The following is a 22,932-nucleotide window of genomic DNA, read 5'->3' on the forward strand; positions in this document are numbered from 1 at the left end:
CAGGAGAAACCTTTGTATGTTACCTTTTGAACTAGAACCTGAGTATTGGAGTGAACCTTTTTCATTGGAACTTTATTTGGAAATTCTACACTGATCCTGGGGCAGGGGATCCGACCCTGGTTACAAGAACAGTTGTTTCTAATTATTTTTAAAAAAAATTTGAACAGCCATATAAAAATACCTGAAATGCAAATGCTTTTGTTGTATGTATATGTGTGAGGCACAGCTATCTTTGTGTGTTAGTGTTTTCCTTTAGTTTTAGTTTCATGGGGCAGCGAAACCCACATTAGGATAAGAAAAGTGAGGTGTTTATCGTCCTATTTTAAGTTAATATAATGGATTCTTGTGAAAAGCCTTTACCAAGTTGCCCGCCTCACATTTCTGACTCCTCACAAGAGCCACAGATGAAGTCTTCATATTGTTTTCCTATACTGCTACAGCAGTGACGCAAAGTCCGGTGGGAGTTCCATTTATCTGCCTTCTAGTCACCGGTAGCAACTCCTGCTGTTAATATGGATACACAAAAATAATGCTCACCTAATTATGGATGAGTTCACACCCCTTAGGCTGCTCCTATACAAAGCACACAATCCGCTAATGTTTATTGCCTGACCTTATACATCACATTTTATTCTTATGTTTTCAGGGACAGTAGGACAGTTGGAGTGAGATGGTTTACTGCCTTTGTTATTGGGGGAGCTGGGGGATTTCATGTTATAGATCATGATTTGACATATTAGGTTAGAGGGTTAAATGTGCGATATACAAGTTGTCGAAAGACAAGATTTTATTAGTATTTGATGAGGTCTCCCTTGAGGAAATGTGCCTGCAGTTCCTCGTGGAAATGTACAAATATTTGGGAAAGCCGGATGTGTGTTTGCAAGTTGTTCCGATCCGAAATGTAATGCGAGAAGTCCTGCCTTGTGTTTTCTGATTTGCATTTATAGTTATGGAGCATGGCTGTTTCATTGTTTCTTGTGCTATACGGACCGCCTGATCTGCTAAATCTTCTTGCCAAATAAACTACAGTAGAGGATTGAACGGAATACACGCACAGAAATGTGGTTTCAAGGATGTTTGTCATGCTGAGATAAAGGCTTAAAGGGTTTTAATTACAAATAAAAAGGATATCCATGTTTCTCAGCAGTTAAAGCAAAAAGTATAAAGGGGATAAATGAAAGCCATGCATGGTCTCCTCTCTCATAGGGATACTGCTCTTCCCCTGGGACTCTACATTTGCCATTTTCAGCGGGATGGGTATTTTTAAGTTCCCTTTACATTTCCTTGACTGGTTGTCTGGTACTAGTGGAAGTAATGCCTATAGGTACTTTTGATTACTCTATCATTGAAAGTGGCTTTCCTCTCTTTTAACTATCTAAACAAAAAGGTGTAATGAAAGGAAAAACTATAGTATGCTCAGAGTATCCTATTTATTATTAATACTGGCCTCCCTCTGGCTCTATCATCAAAGTACAGTCTCTTGGATAAAGCACCTAGCATGCTGTATGTAATCCTTAGAGGGGTGTAGGACCTGTCTTGTGCCTTCAATTACCAGGGATATGTGCCATAATTACTGCTTCTGGGCATATTGCATATCTATTTATTTGCAGTTTAATTGTTTCATGCACCTGTGCTCACTCAGGTCTTGCAGATTTTTTCAGAACCAAAAATCTCCCTTACATAAGACAGCAGACATAGCATCAAAGGAGAAGGAACCAAAACAGCTGAGTGCCCCGAGTCATGTTCTCGCTCTCCTGATTGAGCTCCATGCTCTGAGTGACTGCAACCCTGCTACTGATCTGGCAGGCCTTTATTTTATAGTTTTTGTTCCAGTTCGGCCTATGTTTAGTGCCTTGCAACCTATCTGTTATATGGAGCCCTGCAGCAAAGGGTGACACTGGAGGCTGCACCTGATCGAAGAGCATGGCCTCCAAAGTTCTCCTAGGTTAAAAATGTTTGAGGGAAGAGATCAAAATTCACCTTTCTACAAATGTGAGTATCTGCAAATGATCTCCTGTTTTAAGGTGAAGAAATCATGAGCCTCATTATAGGAATGTCAAGGGAGGGTATTGCCTCTGACTCTGAGAAGGGGCATGGACTAGAAGGGTGTGGGGGTCTGCAGATCCCAACCTTTACTGCCTCCACAACCAGGTACCTCACACATCTGTCCCAAAAGCAATGGTAGGCTGGTTCCTGGTCCGCTGAGTCCCCTCCATGTCTGGTGATGGGGTAAATGTTCAGATTTCCTCACAGCCTTGTACATGAAACTGCATGTTTTCAAAACTATGTTTGCCTTCAGAGATAGCTGATTCAGGTAAAGTAAGTGTTTCTGCACTATATGTTCTTATCCTTTTAATTTTGTAGTTGCATGTAAGAGACCTATAAGGGTTGCTAAGTATTGTTTGAGGATACCAGCCCTGATGGCAATGCCACAGTCTGTGGGAAAGAACGGTTATTCTGCAGTGTATTATTGGTAGATGTGGTATTATATTTGCTGTGGCTTAAATAGATGATTTCTTACATTTGTAGGTCTTGAAGTACAGTCTATTTGTATTTTATCATATATTTATATTGCCTTGCACCAAAAACGCTGCACAAGCAAACAATACAATACAGTACAATAACTGGTGGGTGAATAATGAAAACAGAAAGACATTAATCGAGGAAAGAATATATTCCCTGAGTCTTGTTTTAAACTGCAGAAACGTAGAGATAAAGAGGAGAGAACGGGGAAAAGTGATCCAGTAGTTAGATGCAAGCATGGAAAAGCAACGGAATATGTAAGGTGCGGTACCAACAACAGAATCTGAGACTGGAGTGTGTGAGTGTAGAGAGAAATTAAAGTAGGAAGTGAAAGCGGGATGGGGACGATTGTTAAGACATTTAAAAAACGATACAATCAAAGTGATAGCAGAGACGAGCATTGAAGGAGAGCCAGTGGAGTGAAAGCAAGGCAGAGAATTTGGAATCTCGGAGAGAGCGAGAGGAAGAAGAGAAGGCTTATGGAAGAATTATAGATTGAGCAAAGTGGAGCAATTTGGTAAGCAGTATGACCAAAGAGAATAGATGAGCAGTAGAAAAGGTGAGGAAAGACCAGAGAGAAGAGCAAGATCTTAGTGGCATGAAATGTGAGGAATGAGCGAGATCTTTGTATGTTATACAGTTGATGAGAGCAAGATATAGTGGCAAGGTGCAAAGAAAAGGATAAAGAAGAATCAAAAATTATGCTCAAGTTACGGGCAGTTGCAGAAAGAGCATTAGAAGAGGGGGGACAGTGGAGGAATAGTAGAAGTGGGGGAAAAGGATAACCCTGGTTTTAGAGGGATTCAAGCAAAGGCAGTGGGAAGCCATCCATGATTGAATTTCTAGAAGTCAGGCAGACAGGTTAGACTGAAGGTCTGAAGAAAAGATGGAGAAGGAAAGAAAGATCTGTGAGTCATCCGGATAGAGATGATGGAAGACTCCAAAAGAGGAAATAGCAGTGAGAGGACATGTGTATATAGAGAAGAGTAAAGGACCTGGGACCGAGCTCTGAGGGATGCCATATGTAAGTGGAAAAGTAGTATAAAATTGGTTAAGCAATAAAACGGAGAAGCTACATCCAGAAATATAAGAAGTAAACCATTTTAAGACCATCCACGAAAACCAAGATTGTGAAGAGACGAAAGAAGAATAGTGATTCATTGTGTCTAAAGGTGGTGGAAAGGTAAATGAGAAGTGAGGACATTTTAGAGTAACGGGCAGTACGGAGAGAATTGTAAACAGCCAGGAGACCTGTTTCTGTAGAATTAACAGGTTGCAAACCAGATTGTTGAGTGGGATGAAGAGCATTCGAAGTGACATGAGGAGAGATCTTACAATAGACTATGCGCTCTAAAAGTTTGGAGAGAAAGGGTAGGAGAGAAATTGGATGAAATTTAGCTGGAGAGAAAAAGGTTAATTGGAGGATTTTTTGAGGATAGGCAAGATTGAGACATGTTTAAAAGAAGAGGGAAATACAACGTATGAGAGAGAAGAATTAAATGGATCCGCAAGAAACGGAATAAGAAGGGGCTATACTAAGGGAAAAGGGAGGAGTTCAGAGGGGGCACAGGTTGGTTTGGCCTTAAGAGGGAAGAAACAGAGTTGGAGAGCGGGAGGAATGAAGACATAAGTGATGAAAGGGGGAGAGAAGAAGCAGAGGGGAAGAGGGAGAGATTGAAGTGTTGTGTAAAGGTTTTCAAGAAAAAGAATACAGTGAAATCAGATGCTGTAAGAGTAGAGCAAGTAGCAGAATTGGGGAGGAGTCTGGATACCACTTTGAGAGTATGAAACAAGAAGTGAGGTTGTGAGGAGAGAGACGGTAGGAGATTGGTAAAGTAGTGTTTTTTTCCAGATAAGAGAGTCAATGTGCATGAAGAGAAGACATAGAGGCAAGATCAGTAAGCAAGTGAGACTTATGCCAATGTAATTTGCTTTTATGCAGGAGGCATCCGAATAAGCGAAGAAATGGTTCATCCAAGGCTGAGAGGGTTTATGAGCGGGACTTGGCAGAAGGATAAAGCAAATCACGAGTATCAAGGAGTGTGGAAGTCAGAGCAGATGAGGCTTAATCATCAAGAGAGAGAAGAGAAGGTATCTAGGGCAGTAAGTGCAGAGACAAGGGAAGGAGGGATGATGGACCGGAGGTCACGATGCAAGAAAGTTGAAGGGAAAGGAAGAAACTGAATGGGAGGGAGTAATAAAGAGAACGAAAGGAGGAAATGCTCATAAAGAGGGGGGGTAAACCGATACAGAGAAGTAAAGTGGATAGTAGAAACAATTGAATCAAGTGAGGAACCAGAGTTATGTGGAGCAGGATTGGGATTAGTGATGAGATAGGAATCCAGAATAGATAAATGAGGAATGTTGGAGTGATAATTAAAGTCACCAAATAGAATCAAAGTTGACTCAAGAGGAAGAAGAAATGATAGCAAAAAATAGAGGTAGTCACAAAAAGAAGTAAGGGGTCCCTGTGGACAATAGAGGATTAGTAAAGTAAGAGTGTGAGGAGTAGAAAAGGAGGGAAACTGATATTCAAAAGCAGAAAAATTAGGAATATTAGGAGAGATAGAAGCTGGAGCGGGGGAGCAGGAGAAGGAAGATAAGGCAGAAGAGAGGGTGTTGGGGGGGTCGCTGAGTTAAGAGTTGAGCCAGGTTTCAGTCAAACAAAGTACGTGAAAATGACAGTGAAAGAAGGTATCCAATACGAAGTGAGCTTTGTTACAAAGAGTGCATTCAAAGGAGATAGCAACATTGATAGAAAAATGAAAGATCAGCTAAAGGAGGAAATACAAGATGATCAGGATTGCAAAGATGAGGATGGGTAATCTATGGATGATAAGACCAGTGTACAGGATTGGAATGAGTCATGTTCAGCTCCAAGGGGCAGAGTGGAAGTTGAGAGAAAGAAGCCCAGGAAGAGCGATGGGGAAAGGCAGAGTCTGCTATACAGCAGCAAAGCCTTAAGACAAAAAAAGCTCTGTACTGCATGTCGGACATGGTGCAAGAAAGAGAAGACAGAAGAAGGGTTGCTGCGCAGACGGAAAAGACATAGGAGGGAGTAGTGGTGTAAGAATGAGGAGACATACGTCATGGCAAATGAGCTCTAATAGGCGCAGCGAATGTACTGCGGTCAGCTTCAGACAGCAGTGCAGTGACTTAACCGGACTTTGCCGGTGCAGTCAACTGTTAACTAGGCAAAGGGGTGTGAGGCAGCCTCTCAGCCAATGAAGAGGCTCAGAATGAGGGCATTACCAGCAGTAATCCCCCTGCGCTGAGCCGCCTCATGGCTAGAGGTCGCCCTCCTCTCCCCACCCTCCTCCCCCATCCACAGAATTCCCATCCCAACTCACCCACCCCCACTTACCTTCTTTTCAGCCCATTTCGGTAGCGGACACGCTGGGAACACTTCTGTCCCCAGTGCATCCACTCCAAATCTGTTACAGGCCATCATGAAAAGGAAGAAGGGACTACGCGTAGTCCCTTCTCTCTTTTCCATGGTGGCCATTTTTTAAAAAAAACCTTTTTTTAATGGGCACCATGGAAAGAGAGAAGGGACTAATTGTAGTCCCTTCTCCCGTTTCGGAACAGAAACAAAAATGCTTTTAGTACCCCGGTCTTTCCTCAGGCTTGTAACTATGGGCCCTGGGGCATTACCTGGAGTGGTAATGCACCTCATGCTCGGGGCTTATTGCTTAATTATGAACGTCAGGTGTTTCGCATTGAAGGAGAGTTTGGATGTGACATCAGCTAGCTGCACCTGAGTGAGTCTTATTGTAATTGTGCTCATTTGTTGTGTTTTCGATAAAGATGAACTCTGTTTTGGTTGAGTTGAGAGTCAAGCATGTACTTTTTGTAAACGTCTAGATGAATGTGAGGCATTCCTTCATTCATTGAAGGTAATTGCTTGTTGAGAACTGTCAGTTTAACTGTGCCTAATTAATATATTGAATTATCTTGGCATTTGGATTTGTAAGCAATCATCCTAAGCATTTCATGTGGAATGTGGAGACTGAAGATCACCTTAGTGAGGGTGGAGCTTTGCAGGTCCCTGCATGTCCATAGGAGATGCTGTGATTTAGATTTGCGTATCTGTAACAGTTGGTTGCAGTTATTTTCAGAAATGTGCAATTGAATCACATGGCTGATGTAAAAATATGGCCTGGTGCAAAGTGGTAATTTGTTTCAAGGTCAGCAGATATGCTGAATAGGACCAGCAGATCAGGCTCACAATTATCAGTAAGCTGAAGTATTTCTTTTATATGTACACATTTTTATGATCAGAAATTACATAACGTAGCAGCGATATAGACATAAATTTGCAGCGACATTTGCTACAATTGAGTCAAAATGATAGAGGTAAAGCCCAATTGTCAGTGACCTGTGAGAAACTTGAAGGTGACTCCCTGACTAGTCCCCAGGGATCTGTCAACCAGGTGGCCAGGACACAGGCATCGCTATTGGATCAAGTTCCTGGGGGTGGACCACTGCGGGACGATCACCTGGATGGGGGGTCATCGGGTAGTGGAGGTGTGACACAGACGGGTGAGACACAGTATCCCCCTCTTTATAACACCTTTTCCCCTTCATATCATGTAGGATACTCACACTCTACCACCCCCCCTTTTCCGACACAAACACTTTCTTACACCACAAAAGACAACAGACTAATACTAGAGCTGTTACCTGACATGTCCCAACACAATGGTCAGGCAAAGTCAGGCAATTGACAGAAAAACACATACACACCGACAGGGATAAAAGGTGAAGCATGCGAGCACACTACAAGCGAGGCAAATGGCATGAGGAGAATGCTATCTCAGGGCGGCAGTTCAAGAGGAGGTGAAAGACGGCGAGAACCGAAGGTGCGACAAGGAGAGAAGCGACCTTGCCCTTTTTGACCCAGACCCACAAAACCTCAGTGAAAGGAATCATGAGTCAGCGAACAATAGCCAGCATGTGTTGCAGCAGATGTCAACTGTACACGGAGCCCTCCTACACTGATAATCAGGGCCGGGAGAGATACTTGCTACTGTGCTACCGTCCTTGACTCCAGAGACAAGAAAAGCCAAGCGGTTCATCACAGCTGGCGAGTCGAAGGGAGAGCTGATATGAAATCGAACTCCATTGAATACAACTCGTGAATGGTGAAGTGCCCGGAAAACCAGCTGTAGAGGGGTCCGGCACCACATTGGTGCTCACTCGATAGACTCTGGGTGTTTCCCCTATTGTTGAAAATACCGATACCAGAAGGCCCTAGGAGAGCCTCAAGGAAAAGGTCAAAGGGGTCTAGTAAAACCCCCTGTACAGTCGAAAGTCTTTGACGGGCACATAATTAGAAAGCTGAGGGGCACAAATTTCCCATCGTGAGAAAGCAGTAGGAACTGTGTGTTTGGCAAGAGTGAACCCGACGGAGGGATGTCCACACTGGATTGTTGAAAATGACATTAAGACTTGTGAATGAAAGCCTTAATGAACCCGACAGAGGGAGGCTGCTATTTGAGAGTAAAAGCCATAGTGAACCCGACGGAGGGAGGTTAACATTCAAAGAGGGTCTGAGCCTGGAAGAGGAAGATCCAGGGGTGAAAAGCCATCACCCACAGTATATGTAGAAAGGAACATTTTGTTTTATTATTTTGAACCCATCAGATCCTCAGAGGAAATAGACTTGTTGTAGAAAAGAGACTTAATCACTGAAGATCCTGATACCTGAGAACGGTGCTGTAGTCTTGTGCTGGGAAAGCTCGAGCGTGTGCTACGCTCAGGAATTTCACCTTTTCCCGTGCTCAAAACATGGCAAAGGGAGACTCCTTGGCTATAACAGCCTGACTTCTCATTTGTGAACACTTCTTTCTTTCTTGTGAGCACTATCCCCACTCTTTTTGTATTTAGTTGTGCGGATTGGCAATAGTTCTTTTTTTTTAGTATCAGCCCTTTTATTTGACAGTGTGTCACTGGGACTGCCTTGTTATTATTTGATGGTCCTAGCTTGCTCCCATCTTAGATTTAGGTTTAGATTAAGCGTTTTTCCAACCTACATATACAGTTTAATAAACACCCTTGAACTGTGATCACTTGTCTGTCATTACAGCTGCCACCATGAGTTCCTTACACACCTTACATAAAAAGGTGGGCAAACATGTATGTTGTAAGGAGACATACAATATGCCTACAGCATCTACATAACTATGAACAAACTAATTTTCCAAATGATGTATCCATGTATTTTGAAGATGGGTTGCTCAAATTGGTGGAGGGATGGATATCCGAGCCGCCTCGGATATCCATCTGAGCCTAAAGCCCTCCCTGCCCTATCAACTGAACATTGCAATCTGGAATGCTCTGTCTGTTTGCAAAAAGACTTCTTTCATCACTGACTACATTTACTCTAGCTCTCTTCCCCTTGATTTCCTTGTTACCACTAAAACCTGCATCTCTCCCTCTGGACCTGCTACCCTGGCAGCCCTTCATGATTCCAAACATTCCTTCTTTCACTCTCATCAAAGACATTGGTGTCGGGCACCTATTTTCTTCCTGCGTTAACATCTCACTCCCACCCCCCAATGCCACATCTCCTTCTATCTCCTTGGAATTTACACTCTCAAATATTGCTCTTCCTCACTCGACTCACTTCATTTCTAGCTATCACCCTACTGGCTCAACTTGTTCATTCTTCGATGAACTGGGCAGCTCCTTGATTCTCTCTCCCAGTCACATTACCTCATCACCTTAAGTGACTTTAACCTTCATTCTCCCATCACTCTGTTCAAATCTGACCTTTCATCATTTTCTCAATGATCAATGAACATGCTATCCACTTTATTCATAACCTACTCATTCACCCTGCAAGCAAATCTCTTGACAACCTATTCATCACCAACTCTCTCTCGCCAACTAACACTACTGTCATGCTATCTCTTTTGGCCCATGCCATTGTATCCACTACGATTATCTTTCCTCCCTCTAACCTTTCCTCCCCACCTCCCTCTTCGAAGAGAAAATGTAAACCCTCTGCTATTGATCCTCTCCTTGTTGACCTTAAACTCTGCCCCCTCTTCCCTCACTCACACTGCTTTCTCCACCTTCCAGCACCCTACTTCACGACTCCTCTTCTCACATCCCACTGCTGACTTTGACCACTAAATCCCAGTGTCCTCAACCCTGGGTCTCCCCATTCAAATGTGGTCTCTGCACTGACATGCAATGAGCCCTGCGCAGATGGGGCATACATGCTCTCATGCAGACCTGCAACTATACCTCTAGGCCCATGACACTCATCTTCTCTTGATAATGCTAAAAGTGATTTCTACTTTTCTCTCATTGACAAACACTCTAACCATCCTTGCCAACTGCACAGCACTGTAAACTCACTCCTTACTCCTAAACCCACAACTATTAACTGTACATTTTCCGCTAGTGACCTTGCTGAATACTTTGCTTCCAAAATCAGGTAATCTCACCTCACTCTCCTCTTTCTCCCGCCTGCTTTCTTCACTTCACGTACTCTATCATCTATCACTGCTGCTATCTCACAATTCATTCATACCAACACTGAGGAAGTCATTGCACTTCTGATAGAGGCTATGCAGCTGATCCAAACCTGCCGATCAACCTTCGACCTGTCACTTCTTACTTACTACTCTAAGGTGTTGGAATGAGTTGCATTCTTGACACCCACAACCTTTGTAACCCCTTACAAGCCGGATTTTGCTCCTGCCACTCTACTGAAACTGCTTTCATGAATGTCTCCAACTTTTTTGCCTAAATCCTAATCCTCTAAATCTGCTGCCTTTAATACCGTCGATAACTCTGATCTAGTCTATACTCGATCTTTGCTTCGGATTCCTGATCAAGCACTTGCATGGTCTGAGTTCTACTTGAATCCTGGAATTCTGTGTTTCCTGGGACAACTCCACCTCTCAAATCAATCCTCTGACTCTTGGTGATCCGCAGGTTTCTGTCTTTGGTACCCTCCTGTACACTGTACACTTCTTCCCTTGAGGCATGTATCCCCTCCTTTGGGTTCTCGTGCCAACTTTTCACAGATGATACAATCTTTTTTGCCTTGCCTGAACCATAAAGTATGAGAGTTTTTCTGCTATTACTTTCAGAAACTTTAAAGAATTGTACCCCTGAAGAAGAGATTGCTATCTCGAAACGTGTTGTGTTATACTTAATTAAATCACATTTATTTGTGACAACAGAAGTGCATTATGAGTCTCTTAAGATGTTGTGCACTTTGCAAGATTTCCAATTATGTTTACCAAAATCTTAAAACGGACATTGTATTTAATATGTTTGTTTAATTTTAGCCTATGAAAGTGTGCAGGGGACACAAGATCCCTCACTTTGGGAACTTTCCATTTCAAGCTTTAGATAATTGTCATCCATAAATAAGTCCCCAGTATTCTCTATTTTTTATTTTTAGACTAACCATGCAGTAGAGTGTGAGAATTAGAAACACAGTTATCTATTACTAATAGTACTGTCATTTATTCGAATTGGATTGGTGCTAGTGCCCAGCAAGTAGTATCATGTCAAGGTCACCAGTACATTGAAAGGGGCCACCAAATGCTGGTCAATTTGGAGCTACTACTGAATATTTGGGAGGATTGTTGTTTCAGTAAAAGCCATTGCTTGGTGTGCAACAGCAGCCTTCTGAGATCTGTACTCCTCCATTGGGGCTAGAGGCCTTCAATTTCTTGAGTGTTGTCCATCACCTGTTTCCCCTGCCATGAAAACTTGGTTAAAATTATAAGTTCATGGAAAAAGGCCTATGGGAAGGGACAGGGAACAAGTTAACGCCGATAAATATCTTTGGTCGAAGAGCCATTTTAACTGCATCCACCCTACAATCAATATAATGTCTCCATTTTTAATAAAAAAATGCCTCATAGTTCATCATCATAAATAGTGCTAGCAAATGTGACACCAAAGTATTTCAATGGCCTATTGAACCAAAGCTACCTACGGTCCCTCCTCTCTTGTCTTTGTCGTGCTGGAAGGTACAGAAAATAATCCAAGCCATCTGTTAATCATCAGTCCCTCTAAATCCTACATTCTACCTATAACTTTCCCTTAATGCCACAAACAATACTACTCTGAGCTCATTCCCTCACTTTTCCCCACACCTATGTTATCTATTCCAACTGAATAGTATTCTATCTCCCTCTGCTCCTGACCCTTAACTCTCTCATCCTACTGATTTTGCTCAATTCTTTACCGATATTCTGATTCTTATGCTCTTTTATTTAAGTTGCTTCTGCTTCCTCTGGGCTATCTGTAGGCAGCTGATTCTCCTGTTGGCTCATTTCTATCATCTGTTTCTTTACTTCACGGTTCTGACACCACACCCTACATTGTTCATGCTCCCCCTACTACTTTGGGGGTCATTACGACCCAGGCGTTAACCACGGCGCTATTAGCGCCATGGTTGACGTCGGTATTATAACGATTGCGCCATGGTGGATGGCGGAATTACCGCCCCATTCCAAGGTTGGCGGGGCAGTAATTCCCCATTCACCATCGGCCCTTCCCCATTCCCATTTTTGCCCCCATAGGGCTCAATGGGAATGGGGAAGGCGGTAATTACGGTACTGCAAATTGCGGTACCGTAATTACCTCCAAGGTCCCTTTGTGGGTCCAATCCTTAACGGCTGGTCAAGACCAGCCGTTAAGGTAGGGACCTGCAAAGGGACCTCGTAATTAGGTGGTAAGGGGTTAACGGCGTAGCAACCTTTTCCGGCGCCGTTAACCCCTTACCGAATCAAATCCGGTCTCCTCTTTTTTACATAAGGTCTCCCTCTATTTACTTTTTTCATGATCTTCCTCAACATATTCCTCTCTTCTGTTTGTGTTCCTTTTTCCTTTAAACATGCAATCATTCTCCTATTCTTAAAAAACCTTCTCTTGATCCGTCTACCCAAGCTAAATTCCATCCTATCATGCTGCTTACCTACAAGTCTAAAATACTTGATCGCGTAGCCTATACTCAAGTCTCTAGTTTCCTCGATTTTCATTCTTTCTCCTCTACAGCCTGGGTTTTGCCACTTTCAATCCACTGAAGTCTTTAGCTCACTGTCCCTTTCACAGAGAAGAAATTTCCCCACATATCAGCCTTTGTCCTGCCCAGGGGCAGTCCAGCGCCAAAATGCTAGGCAATTCTCCTCTTCTCTGTGAAAGGGACAGTGAGCTAAAGACTTGGTAAAGTCTCTCCCAGGGGTTATTCACCCAAGAACAGGTCATTGGGCTGTGTTCGTGCTGGTAGAGAGATTCCCAGACCCCCCTTTGTTTTGCACAAATTAACTTTGGGTTTCACCCTAAGTTAACAGGCGATCCAGACGTGGACCCCTTGCTCACTGTTCTTAGAGAGGCAACAGTTTAATCTCACTGATGATGCCCAAAAAAGCTGAAACACGTGTATGGGGTTACTGATGGTACCCTTGTTCAGAGGAGAATTGCATATAGAGAGATTCCCAGGCCCCCCTTTGTTTTGCAAGTAAGTATTTCACTTTAAAGTTAGTTAAGGTCCAGGGACGTCTGAGAAGACACCCTAGGAGGATTCTAACAGTGGGCCTTGGTGACCTGGATGAGAAGACTCCCAATCACAAGAAACACCCCAAGCTACACAAGAATCACAAAGGCTCAAGGTAAGTAAATACCCCAGCCAACACAGTACCTCAGCACGGAAGAAAAGTTGCAGCAAGAAGATTTTGGTATCTGCAGCTAAACACCTGGTCAGTGAATTCCTTTATCATGAAGACTGAATACAGAACACTGGAAGGGCTGGATCACCAGGTAAGCTCTAGGAAATAAGCTCTTTGCATGGTTTAATCAGCACAGAAGAAGAGGTTGCAGTTTAGAGACTTCAGGATCTGCAGCCAAAAAACCCGGTCACTGAATTCCTTGTCATGAAGACTGAAGGGGGACACTGGAGGGCTTCTGCAGCAAGGATCAACAGGGAAGGCTCCAGGCAAGAGTTTCTGTGTGGCTGGATGTGGCTCCGGCAACCTTTTCAGGAGCCAGAAGAAGAATGAATATCGCTGATTGGATTTGTGTCGCTAATCAGGTCCAGCACTCTGGTGAGGGGACTTCGGGGACTTCAAGGAAAGGAATCATCTCTGGAGGTCCAGCAGGATGCCACCAAAGTGTTAGCTCGATTTGTAAGTCTATACACTGTCTGATGGCTCAAGGTCACAGGGTACTGCGGTATTGCAGCCCTGCAAGTTCGCAGCACAACATGGGATGGCTCAAAAGGCAGATCTTCTTGTGTCTAGTCGATCTCACCAGTCCCTGGGACGTTGTTTTTGGAGTCCCTAGGCCGCTTGGAAGGAAGGGCAACAGCAGACTCTCCGGTCGATGAAAACCATCTCAGCTGTGTTTCTGTCATCTTCCTCTACGGGCCCAGTGCTCGACTACCTCCTCAGTTTCAAGGATCAGACTTCTATGCAGGAACACAGCCAATCGAACATACGTACAACATTCAAACTCCCAGTCAGGCTGGAAGACAAGGGGTTGCAGAGTTCTGGACTCCTCACTCGCTTCCTGCCTGCACACATACTCTGGAACCTGGGCAGGCTTGACCGAGGTCTCCCGCCGAAGATAGAAATCACATAAAAGACTTTTTGCCACCCTGGTGGGCAGGGGAATATCCAAGAAAAGACAAAAGAATGCTGAAATGGCAAAACAGAAGACAGGGGCCATTTTGGTAAAGGTGCACCGAATTTGTGAACAGGTTCACTGCCACCAGTCATTAAAGGTAAGCTTGCCCCTGTAACATAATTGTTACAGTGTTAGTGAGAAAGGGGATACATTGTATACCCCCAGCACTCCATGTAAGGTGGGGTGTCCTGGTCTCACCTAACAAAATGTAGAAGGGAGAGAAATATAATGTCTACCCTTGAGCACTTCAGGTCTCACAAGTTTAGCCAGAGAAAGTAAAAGGGTGCCCAAAGAGCAACCCTGTAACAATAAAAGGGTATATACCAAATGTTATAAGAGGATAAAATTAAAAGGACAATATGGAGAGTCTTAAAAATGACACGCATAAAAAGAGTAAAAGGATCTGTGAGAGTTGAAAAAGGTTCTCACTCACTGAGGTATAGGGAAAAATAATCTACCAACCTAGCAAAAAGTTCTGGGGTTCTCACAAGTGAGGTACATTTGGCACTAAAGTTAAAATCCTACCTAACATTTATTCCAGTTATTATTTATAGATGAAATAACACATAAGGGGGACTGTGTGTGGGTCACTGGCCTGTGCCCTTACCCTAACGTTATCACACACTTGATTACACCACTGAAACCGTCGGCCAATTCTCTGTGTTTCCTGTGTCTCTCTCAATGCAATGGAGACCACCTCATAGGAACATTGGTGTGCAGGATTACGTGCACACAGCTCTTTAAATACAGGGCATTGCTTTTAGTCATCCCCCCTGTTTTTATTAAATTTTGAGTTTACTAAACAGGGTAATTAAAAAAAATCACTATAACTATCCTGTATGATCTCAATCACTCTGGCGCACAGTACATATTGCCTATTGGAGTGGTTTTGATAAAAAAAAGAAATTATTTTCTGATTTTCTCTGCTGGTCCAAAATAATAAGCGGCACACCAGCGCAACCTACAGATTAGTCATCACAGGTAGGCATAGTTATAAGGTTGGAGGACAACTTAGGCTGTACTCAATAGCAATACGGAACCTAATCAATAATATTTAGGCCTGTTGGTCATGGGTGATAATTGTTTAGAGATTTACAGCTCTCTGAAAGTGATGAATTGGATAATTGTTATCATATAAATTGATATTTGATAGCTGTGCATGCCTACATATTATTTGCCAACGAACATGTTGGAAATGTATTTTTGTCGACCAGTTTGGTCAAGGGATGAATACATAACCAGACAAAGCCACATAGTATTTCTTTGTTTCAACATTTGTCATCTACATTGATGTTTTTAACAGTTTTTGTTAGATAAAACGTACTTTGACAACATTGACACACATTTCGGTTGTTTTGTTGAAAAGCAGAAGAATATTTTGATTTGCATTTGTATTCCTTTGATTAATTTGTAAATTAATAAGTAAATTGTTGGATAAATCTTTAGACGGTGTGCAAGTGTTTTCAGTAGGTGGTTTGCCTCCCTTTAAAATCCAAAGAAACTTTCTTGTATATATAGAAGAATTTCAAGAACACTTCGTAGGATGCCGTTTTCAATATTTTTTTTAATTCATGTAACAGGTCTGCCGACTTTCTAGCAAAGTACATTTTCCACAACATATCATGTGTGTCTTATGAGGGAGCATTCTAATGTTTTTGACGGTACCATTTACTGGCTCATTAGCACTGCAGGAAATCCAATGTCCCTGTACTTGTGTATATTAATACATGGGACAAGGATCAAAATTTAGAAAAATGTTAATTGTACTCTTGCTAGTGCCAAGGCATTTGTGGACAAATGCTTAAGTTTTTAATGTTTGTTCAATAATATTACTTATGACTACATATGCTTATTTTTTGACTTTTTTGTATTGAGTCGTGATGCATGTATGCCATCTTTATTTTCCTTTTTAAATTCAGTTTGATTCTCGGTAGGCTGGATTTTGTAGAATTTCCAGTGAGTTGTTGCAGTTCCACATCTTTTCAATGAATGGCATTGCCTTCTATGCTAAAGGCACATACTATCATAGAATTAACTTTCAAAAGTTTCCTCTACAAACTACCACTCAGTGAAAGATGTATGTCTGCATTTTTTTCCAGAGTTTCTTTCAATGTATCTTGCATGTATTTGCCAACATTTCTTAATTGTGGTTTCATTTTTCTCAATCCTTCTGTAACATCTTTTACTGATTGAACGGAATGCCTGAACTTTGTGATCTGAAATGATTTGTTGATTGCTAGGGCCCCGTAATGAATATTGCATGTGTTAAACCATGTTTTGTATTATTTATTGGTAGAAAAGATTTTTGCGTTAATCTTTGTATATATATATCGATGTTTCTGTTCAAATCTGAGTACATTTGATTATTGTTCATTCTGAGGTTCATTATTGAAGAATGCAGGTACTTTAGGTCATTTGTTTCATACTCTTCATATTGCACTTGTACTATATTGGTGTTGATTTACTAGGTTTCAGTCTAATGATAAACATTTTTATAGGGAATGCTGGGAGTGTAATCTAAGCCCTTTCCTGTGGATTTTGTTTTTGGCTTGTACTATTTTCATTAGTTTGCACTATGGATACATTTACTTTTTGCTATTCTTGCTTTGCTTTTTAGAGGGATTTATCAATTAGTATGTTTTTGTTCCAACAATTGACTTGTGAGTTTGTATATGACGATCTGTGTTTTTACATGTTGTACACTACCTAAAAACTCTTTGCTACCATGGTAGTTTTATAAACCTGGTTAGTTTTGCACATACATTTATAATTTATTTGTGGTTTGTATTTAGCGTGGAAGGTGTCATGGATGACATTTTGTTACTTGCAGATGTTCATTCCTTTGAAAATAGTTGAGTGTGGAATGCTGTTTATGCCACCTGCAGATATGCAATATATCCACGAGGAAGTCTGCTCATTACTCATTCTAGGAGTGTGTTATTCCACCCTGAATGATCTTCATACTGTGATTATGGCCTGTTAAATGCTGTTCCATATAATTATTGGATTTACGCATGGAGATTGTATTGTTTGTAAAACATGATACATTGTGTAAAAGGAATACTTTCAGTGTTTGAAAGTTGCACTGAAGTATGCTATGATTTATATAATGTTAGAATTATTTTAAAGTTTTTATTTTTACAGTTCGGTTGAGTGAAGTATGTTGAAGCATTTGTTACCAGTATGTGTTCATTTTAGTTACAATTGGATTGCTGATTGTTTAGAAGTCTTTCTTTTTTCGTTAAATATTTGAATTCATTTTCCAATATTGAGTTTGGAAAATCTACAGAGCAAGATTTAATAAATTTGTCAGCAGTATTTGAAGAGTTGGGTATTCTTTATGTTTGAAGCAGCAACAGAAAGTATGAGGGTTTCCGTTGGTGTACATATGATTGGATGGTTGGTTGGATTGTTCGGGGAGTGAGTGAAAGAAAACGTGTGATGCAGTGGTGCGTCACATGTCTGTGAGTTTGTGTTTGTATTGCTCCACGTTATTTCTATTACTGTTGTGTTCAGATTGCTATTTGTGTGTGAAGTTGAAGAAGTGTACTGCTGCAGTGGTGTAACACATGTATGATGGACTCGTGTGGAGTCGATGTCTGTTTATTCCGAGATGGTCAGATGGCTGCTAGGATTGTTTTGAATGGCTGTGAATGCATAATACAGTATGCCTCAGGGGTACATAGCATGTGCATGCGTGCAGTTAAGGCCCTTGTGATATTTTATGGGGCTCCATTTTTGCCTTCATGTTTGTATGGTGTTTTCTTGCTGCAGTGGTGCAGGGATACATTGCACAGTTGAGTTTTTTTTTTTCTCGGCAATTTGCAAAATATTTGCTTACATGGTTTGTTTTCATGTATGCATGCTGTGATAGTGTGCTGTTGTGCTTTAGTGTGAGTGTGGCTATGCTATCACAGATGTATTTTATGCCGTGTAATATATTCCTTATTTTGTTTGATGACTAATTCACATGGCTGTATGGGGGTAATGGTGCTGTGTTGGTGTTGCATGTTACAGCTGATTTTGTTTTTGGGTTTGTGTCCTCATATAGCTGGGTCCCTCTGACCCCATTTCACATAAATTGAATAGGCAGGTAAGGGGGCTCCTGCATGTCTCTACAAGCTGTTTTACATTGCTTTAACCACATTTCCATCCACTTCTCTGGGTGCGTAATACCAACCTCTGCTGAAATTAATCCTTCCACGTCCTCCTTTTAAGGGGTTCTGGCTCTGAGTTAACAAATTGTGCACCTGCCATTGTGTTTTTCCACTTCTACTGATGTTGTCCGAGATCAAGTGCAACTCTATCTAGCCCACAAACTCATTTGCAGAGGTACAAATAAACAGTTTTGAGTCCTAGACAACCAGCCAATGAGTGAACATCCCAAACCTTCAAGAAAATATTGTTTTATTGTTTTTTTTAAATAATTTAGAGGAATTTAGAGGCTTTTGATAAAATATTGGATTGGTAAATTCTGGTACAAAACTGGTGCGGAATAGGGGGGAAATGACGTTCAAGCAAATTTGTCATTTACAAAGGAAGTTAACTTCCTGTACAAATCTGAATTTATTTGTGACTACTAGTTTGCGTATTATGATTGCAAATTACACAATTCGGTACAAGTGCATCTTTCACTTTCCCCTCTTTGTGACTCGTCCAGTGTTACTCATGCACAGGCTCTGCCTTTTAATTCTTTTAAGCCTACTTCCATTTCTGACCAACACGTTTGCTAATTGAGTCCAAAGGAATTTGCTTAACAATGCTTTCAATTAGTTTAAGATATGGTTATGCTAAGCAGCATGTAGATTGAACATGGCATAGGTGTTGTATATTTGTGGATCTTATTTGTATCACTCTTGAATTGTTCATTATCGTAACATTAAACCACGTATTGTTTTTAACCCCACAGTTTGATGATGATCAGTGCCACTTTGACCTGAATGAACGCCTGGACTACGCATATGTTTGGAGAACATCCAGGTGAGAGAACATTTTTTCATTAAGATCATTGCTAAATATCCAGTCTTGCCAATCAGCGTGTCAGGTTGTTTCCAATTGTAACCATCAAATGTGTGCCTGTAACCTCCACCGATGCGCACACATGTGTTTTATGAATCTAGGTTAACGTGTAACACCCCCAATTAAAGAATGATAAAATGTTTTGACATTTTTCTTATTCCATAGTGCAATTGTACTTATTAACTAACTTTTTCACAGTGTGTCTCCCATTTTTCTTTAGTTTTGAACCCCACCAACGAAAACATGTTTTGCTTCAAATACAGCTCACAATGCAATGGTTATTTATCACAATTCATAAGCCTTATTAATTTCAGCGTCTGGTATTTTGATGAATTGCCATCCGTCAATCGTGTGAAAACCCTGGATTTTATGATTTTTTGTGAAGTAATAAAGTGATGCAAGTAGTTCCATCTGGGAAGGGGTAATCCGCTGATAAGATTCCCCATTCATAAGATCCATTCCAAAAGCATAGTCTGAAAGCCATGATGGTGGCAGAGTAAACCCTGAATATAAGTGACGTCTAGGTTAAAGAATGGTTCCTGGCACTACTCATTGCAGCCACATCCAATTTAATATCACACATCAGTTCCTGTGAGACAGCTCAGCTGTGGTAGGTGATGTGTATTCTGGCCAGACAGGCTGATCTAGTCAGTGCATCTTTGGATCATCTCTTAAGAAGATTTTGTTGGACCCTGCCGGGAGTGCAGCCCTTTCCAGAGTCCTCCAGTTATGAAGTGAAGCCAGGTGTTGAAAGGCAGGGGAGAGTTCTGCCCCCTAACCATCCCCACCAACCAATGTGGGTGACCTGATACTGGAACAAGACCTGCTTCTCCACCACAGTGGTAACCAGTACCCTGCCATGTTGAGAACCGCTACAGTTGTATGCCAGCCTCTCACGGATTTATGATCACAGTACGAGGACACATCTTATCCTGGAGTCATTGAATCGGGCCTCACAGCACCTAGAAGCCACAATAGCAAAGATCCCTGTGTTTTCGCTGTTGAGTCGTGATTCCAGTGTGTTCGACACCATTCAAACCAGCGCGACCCTCCATAGCGGCCTTTGGCATCCTTTGAGTGGCAGGTTCACCCATTCAAACTAGTTTACCACTGCCCCAGCTGAAGCACATTGTTGTCTCGGCTAAACCCAGAAGTACTTCTTCCAGCACATTTGCTCTAACTGCCACCTGCTTTATCACTGCCTCCACTAAGTCAATTGAGCCTAGTGTCCCTCAAACTGCGACCTTCAAGCTTCAGCATCTAACAGACTTGCCCGCGTGTCCTGGTACCAGCTCGCCACCATCGAACCTTGACTGTTGAGCTCAATAGGTGACTGCCCGATCTGCTTCACTGGAGTACATTTCAAACAGCAGCCACCTTCCCGTTTGGCACTAGCTCGACACCTGCTCACAGCTGGGTCATCATGCCTACTGCATCATCAAACTGAATCTTACCTTCAAACTGTATCAGAAACGTAGTTCGATGCTATTGAACCGCCAAGTCGCCTGCTAAGATCTTACTCAGTAATATCTGCCCACTTGGTCCATCCTGGGCTCTAGAGACTGAATAGGTCACTTCAACCCTTTTTCCCAACTCAAGACATATCATTTGCATGCATCTATTCTATCTTTGCATATTCTGTGTTCCTTTTACAGGAGTGGGATTTTACAGAGTCTTATAGTTAGATATTATTTTACATGGTGTGGCTGATTAAAGTATATATTTGTGCTATCCTTCACTGTTTGGGTTGCTTCTGAACCAGTATGTAGAGGAGCAGGCAGATGCTATCTTGCCAGCTTCCGCCCCCTCACTGCCGTCCTATTGCAACAGTCGAAGAAAAGCAATAAATGGGACCTCCTGTATTATTCCTATTCTGCATCAAGTGTATGAGACACAGTATGCACTCAGACTGCCATACAAAATGTACCCCCGCGCTGAAGGTGCGGAAGGATGTCACATGGAAGAATGCTACATGGAAGGATGTCACCTGCCAATATGTCAGACTTTATCAATGAATATAATGGATGCACGTTGAAGTGAAATCTGACGAGGACAAAGTAATGTCATAAAGAAGAAATATAAACCTATGCTGAAACGATCTGAAAATAGTTTGAAGTAACAATGTAACTGAAGCACAAAGAGTAACAAGTATCTAAAGCTAAAGTAATCATGGATCTGAAGATGAAGTAACTTACTGACCAATAACTGCAAATATGCAGTAATATAAGGTAGAATGAAAACATATAGAAGCTTGCTATAGAGGAATATATAACGTGGCAAGGATGGCCATAGTAGGAAAATGGATGCTGGCTCGTGTTGAACTTAATCAAGCTACCTCAGAAACAGGCAGAGAATGTAGAATCAGGAGACGCAGAAAAACAGCTCCACCTGTAGAGCCGACGATGAGTCAAGGTTTACCCAGACTTAAGGGTGCTATTTTTAAAGGATAAGCACATAGCACAAAGGGAGTATGTGGATATGCTTTGAATGTGGGACATTCTTCATAGATGGAAGAAGAAAACATCTGTGAGAGTCAAACTGTTGGCCAATTAAACGTATATAAAGTTCATGTGAGATAGTGAGCAAGTCTCTAGAGGCCAAGAGGAGTAACAGCACCCTGCAAATTATATCAAATAGCATTAAATTGAAGGCTGAAATTGACAAATGTGTGCTATCTTCACACCTGACTTAGAAGTTGAAAACAAAGGCTATTCATTAGAAACTTAAACTAAGATAGTGATGTGCTCACACTCCCTAGAATGTTCCAGGACCAGGGAACAGGCAACAAGGTCAACTTCAAATGGAAGACTTTGGCGTATGGCCTACTGATGAGATATGATGGACTAATTGGGAAAATGGGGAGTAGTCAGATGGGATTCAAGCACCTCAGTTTCATTTCACGTACATGCTGCTAAAAAGCCAAAAAACCAAGGTTGGGATACTATGCCAACCAATCAGTGGGGTTGAGGCACAACCTAACGTGCAATGTAGTATAGACCAATCCACTGTTGTTTTGTCCGCTATAATCAGTACTATACATATTTAGACGTAGTTCAAGGCGTGCACTACAGATAAGGGGTATCGATGCATATTGGCATATAAGACCTCTGTGTAATCAAGCTGATGTGTGAATGTGCATGCATCAATCTGATGTCTGCCAGTTTGTCCTGCTTTAATAAATTGATAATAAAGTAGTCCTTTGCCATATTCTTTGAGGCTGTCTGGTTATTTGGTCTGAGATCATTGGGTATAATTCCATCTAGCCAAAAGACGCTTCAAAGTGCTAAGAGCACAACATTCACACCTCTCTTGAGAGTGTAGCCTTCGGCCCACATTACCATAAAAGGCAAAGGAGGTATATCTCTTACCTCTTCCTGTTTTACCTTTATGATTGTGTTCGCTCTTGGTTTGTAGAAGTGTGAGAAATCTGATGGTGACTCACCCGCTAGTCCCTGGGGATCTGTCATCCAGGTGGCCAGGACTCCGCCATCGCTTTTTGATCACGTTCCTGGGGGTGGACCAGTGCGGGAGGATCATCTGGATGAGGGGTTTTGGGGAGTGGAAGTTGGACACCGGAGGGTGAGACGTGGTATCTCCTTGCCTGTAACACCTTTTCCCCATCCTACCCAGTAGAATACCTAGGAACTCATAACCCCCGGAATCCCTTTCCTGACACAAACACTTTCTCACAGACAGCTCACCATGAGCGACAGCGGACTTACACCAGAGCCA

The 22,932-nt window shown here is 42.0% G+C and overlaps 1 protein-coding gene across 1 annotated transcript in view; it reads left to right on the forward strand.

Annotated features, from left to right (window-relative positions):
* Nucleotides 1–22,932, forward strand: part of PIK3C2G (phosphatidylinositol-4-phosphate 3-kinase catalytic subunit type 2 gamma) — a 3,221,975-nt gene that overhangs the window by 480,452 nt on the left and 2,718,591 nt on the right. Inside the window, exon 7 of the mRNA XM_069628394.1 lies at nt 19,091–19,161. Coding sequence (XP_069484495.1) covers nt 19,091–19,161 — 71 coding nt within the window. The remainder of the gene's footprint in view (nt 1–19,090; nt 19,162–22,932) is intronic.

Source organism: Ambystoma mexicanum, chromosome 12 (genome assembly GCF_040938575.1).
Source record: "Ambystoma mexicanum isolate Mex_15411 chromosome 12, UKY_AmexF1_1, whole genome shotgun sequence".
Classification (NCBI taxonomy): domain Eukaryota; kingdom Metazoa; phylum Chordata; class Amphibia; order Caudata; family Ambystomatidae; genus Ambystoma; species Ambystoma mexicanum.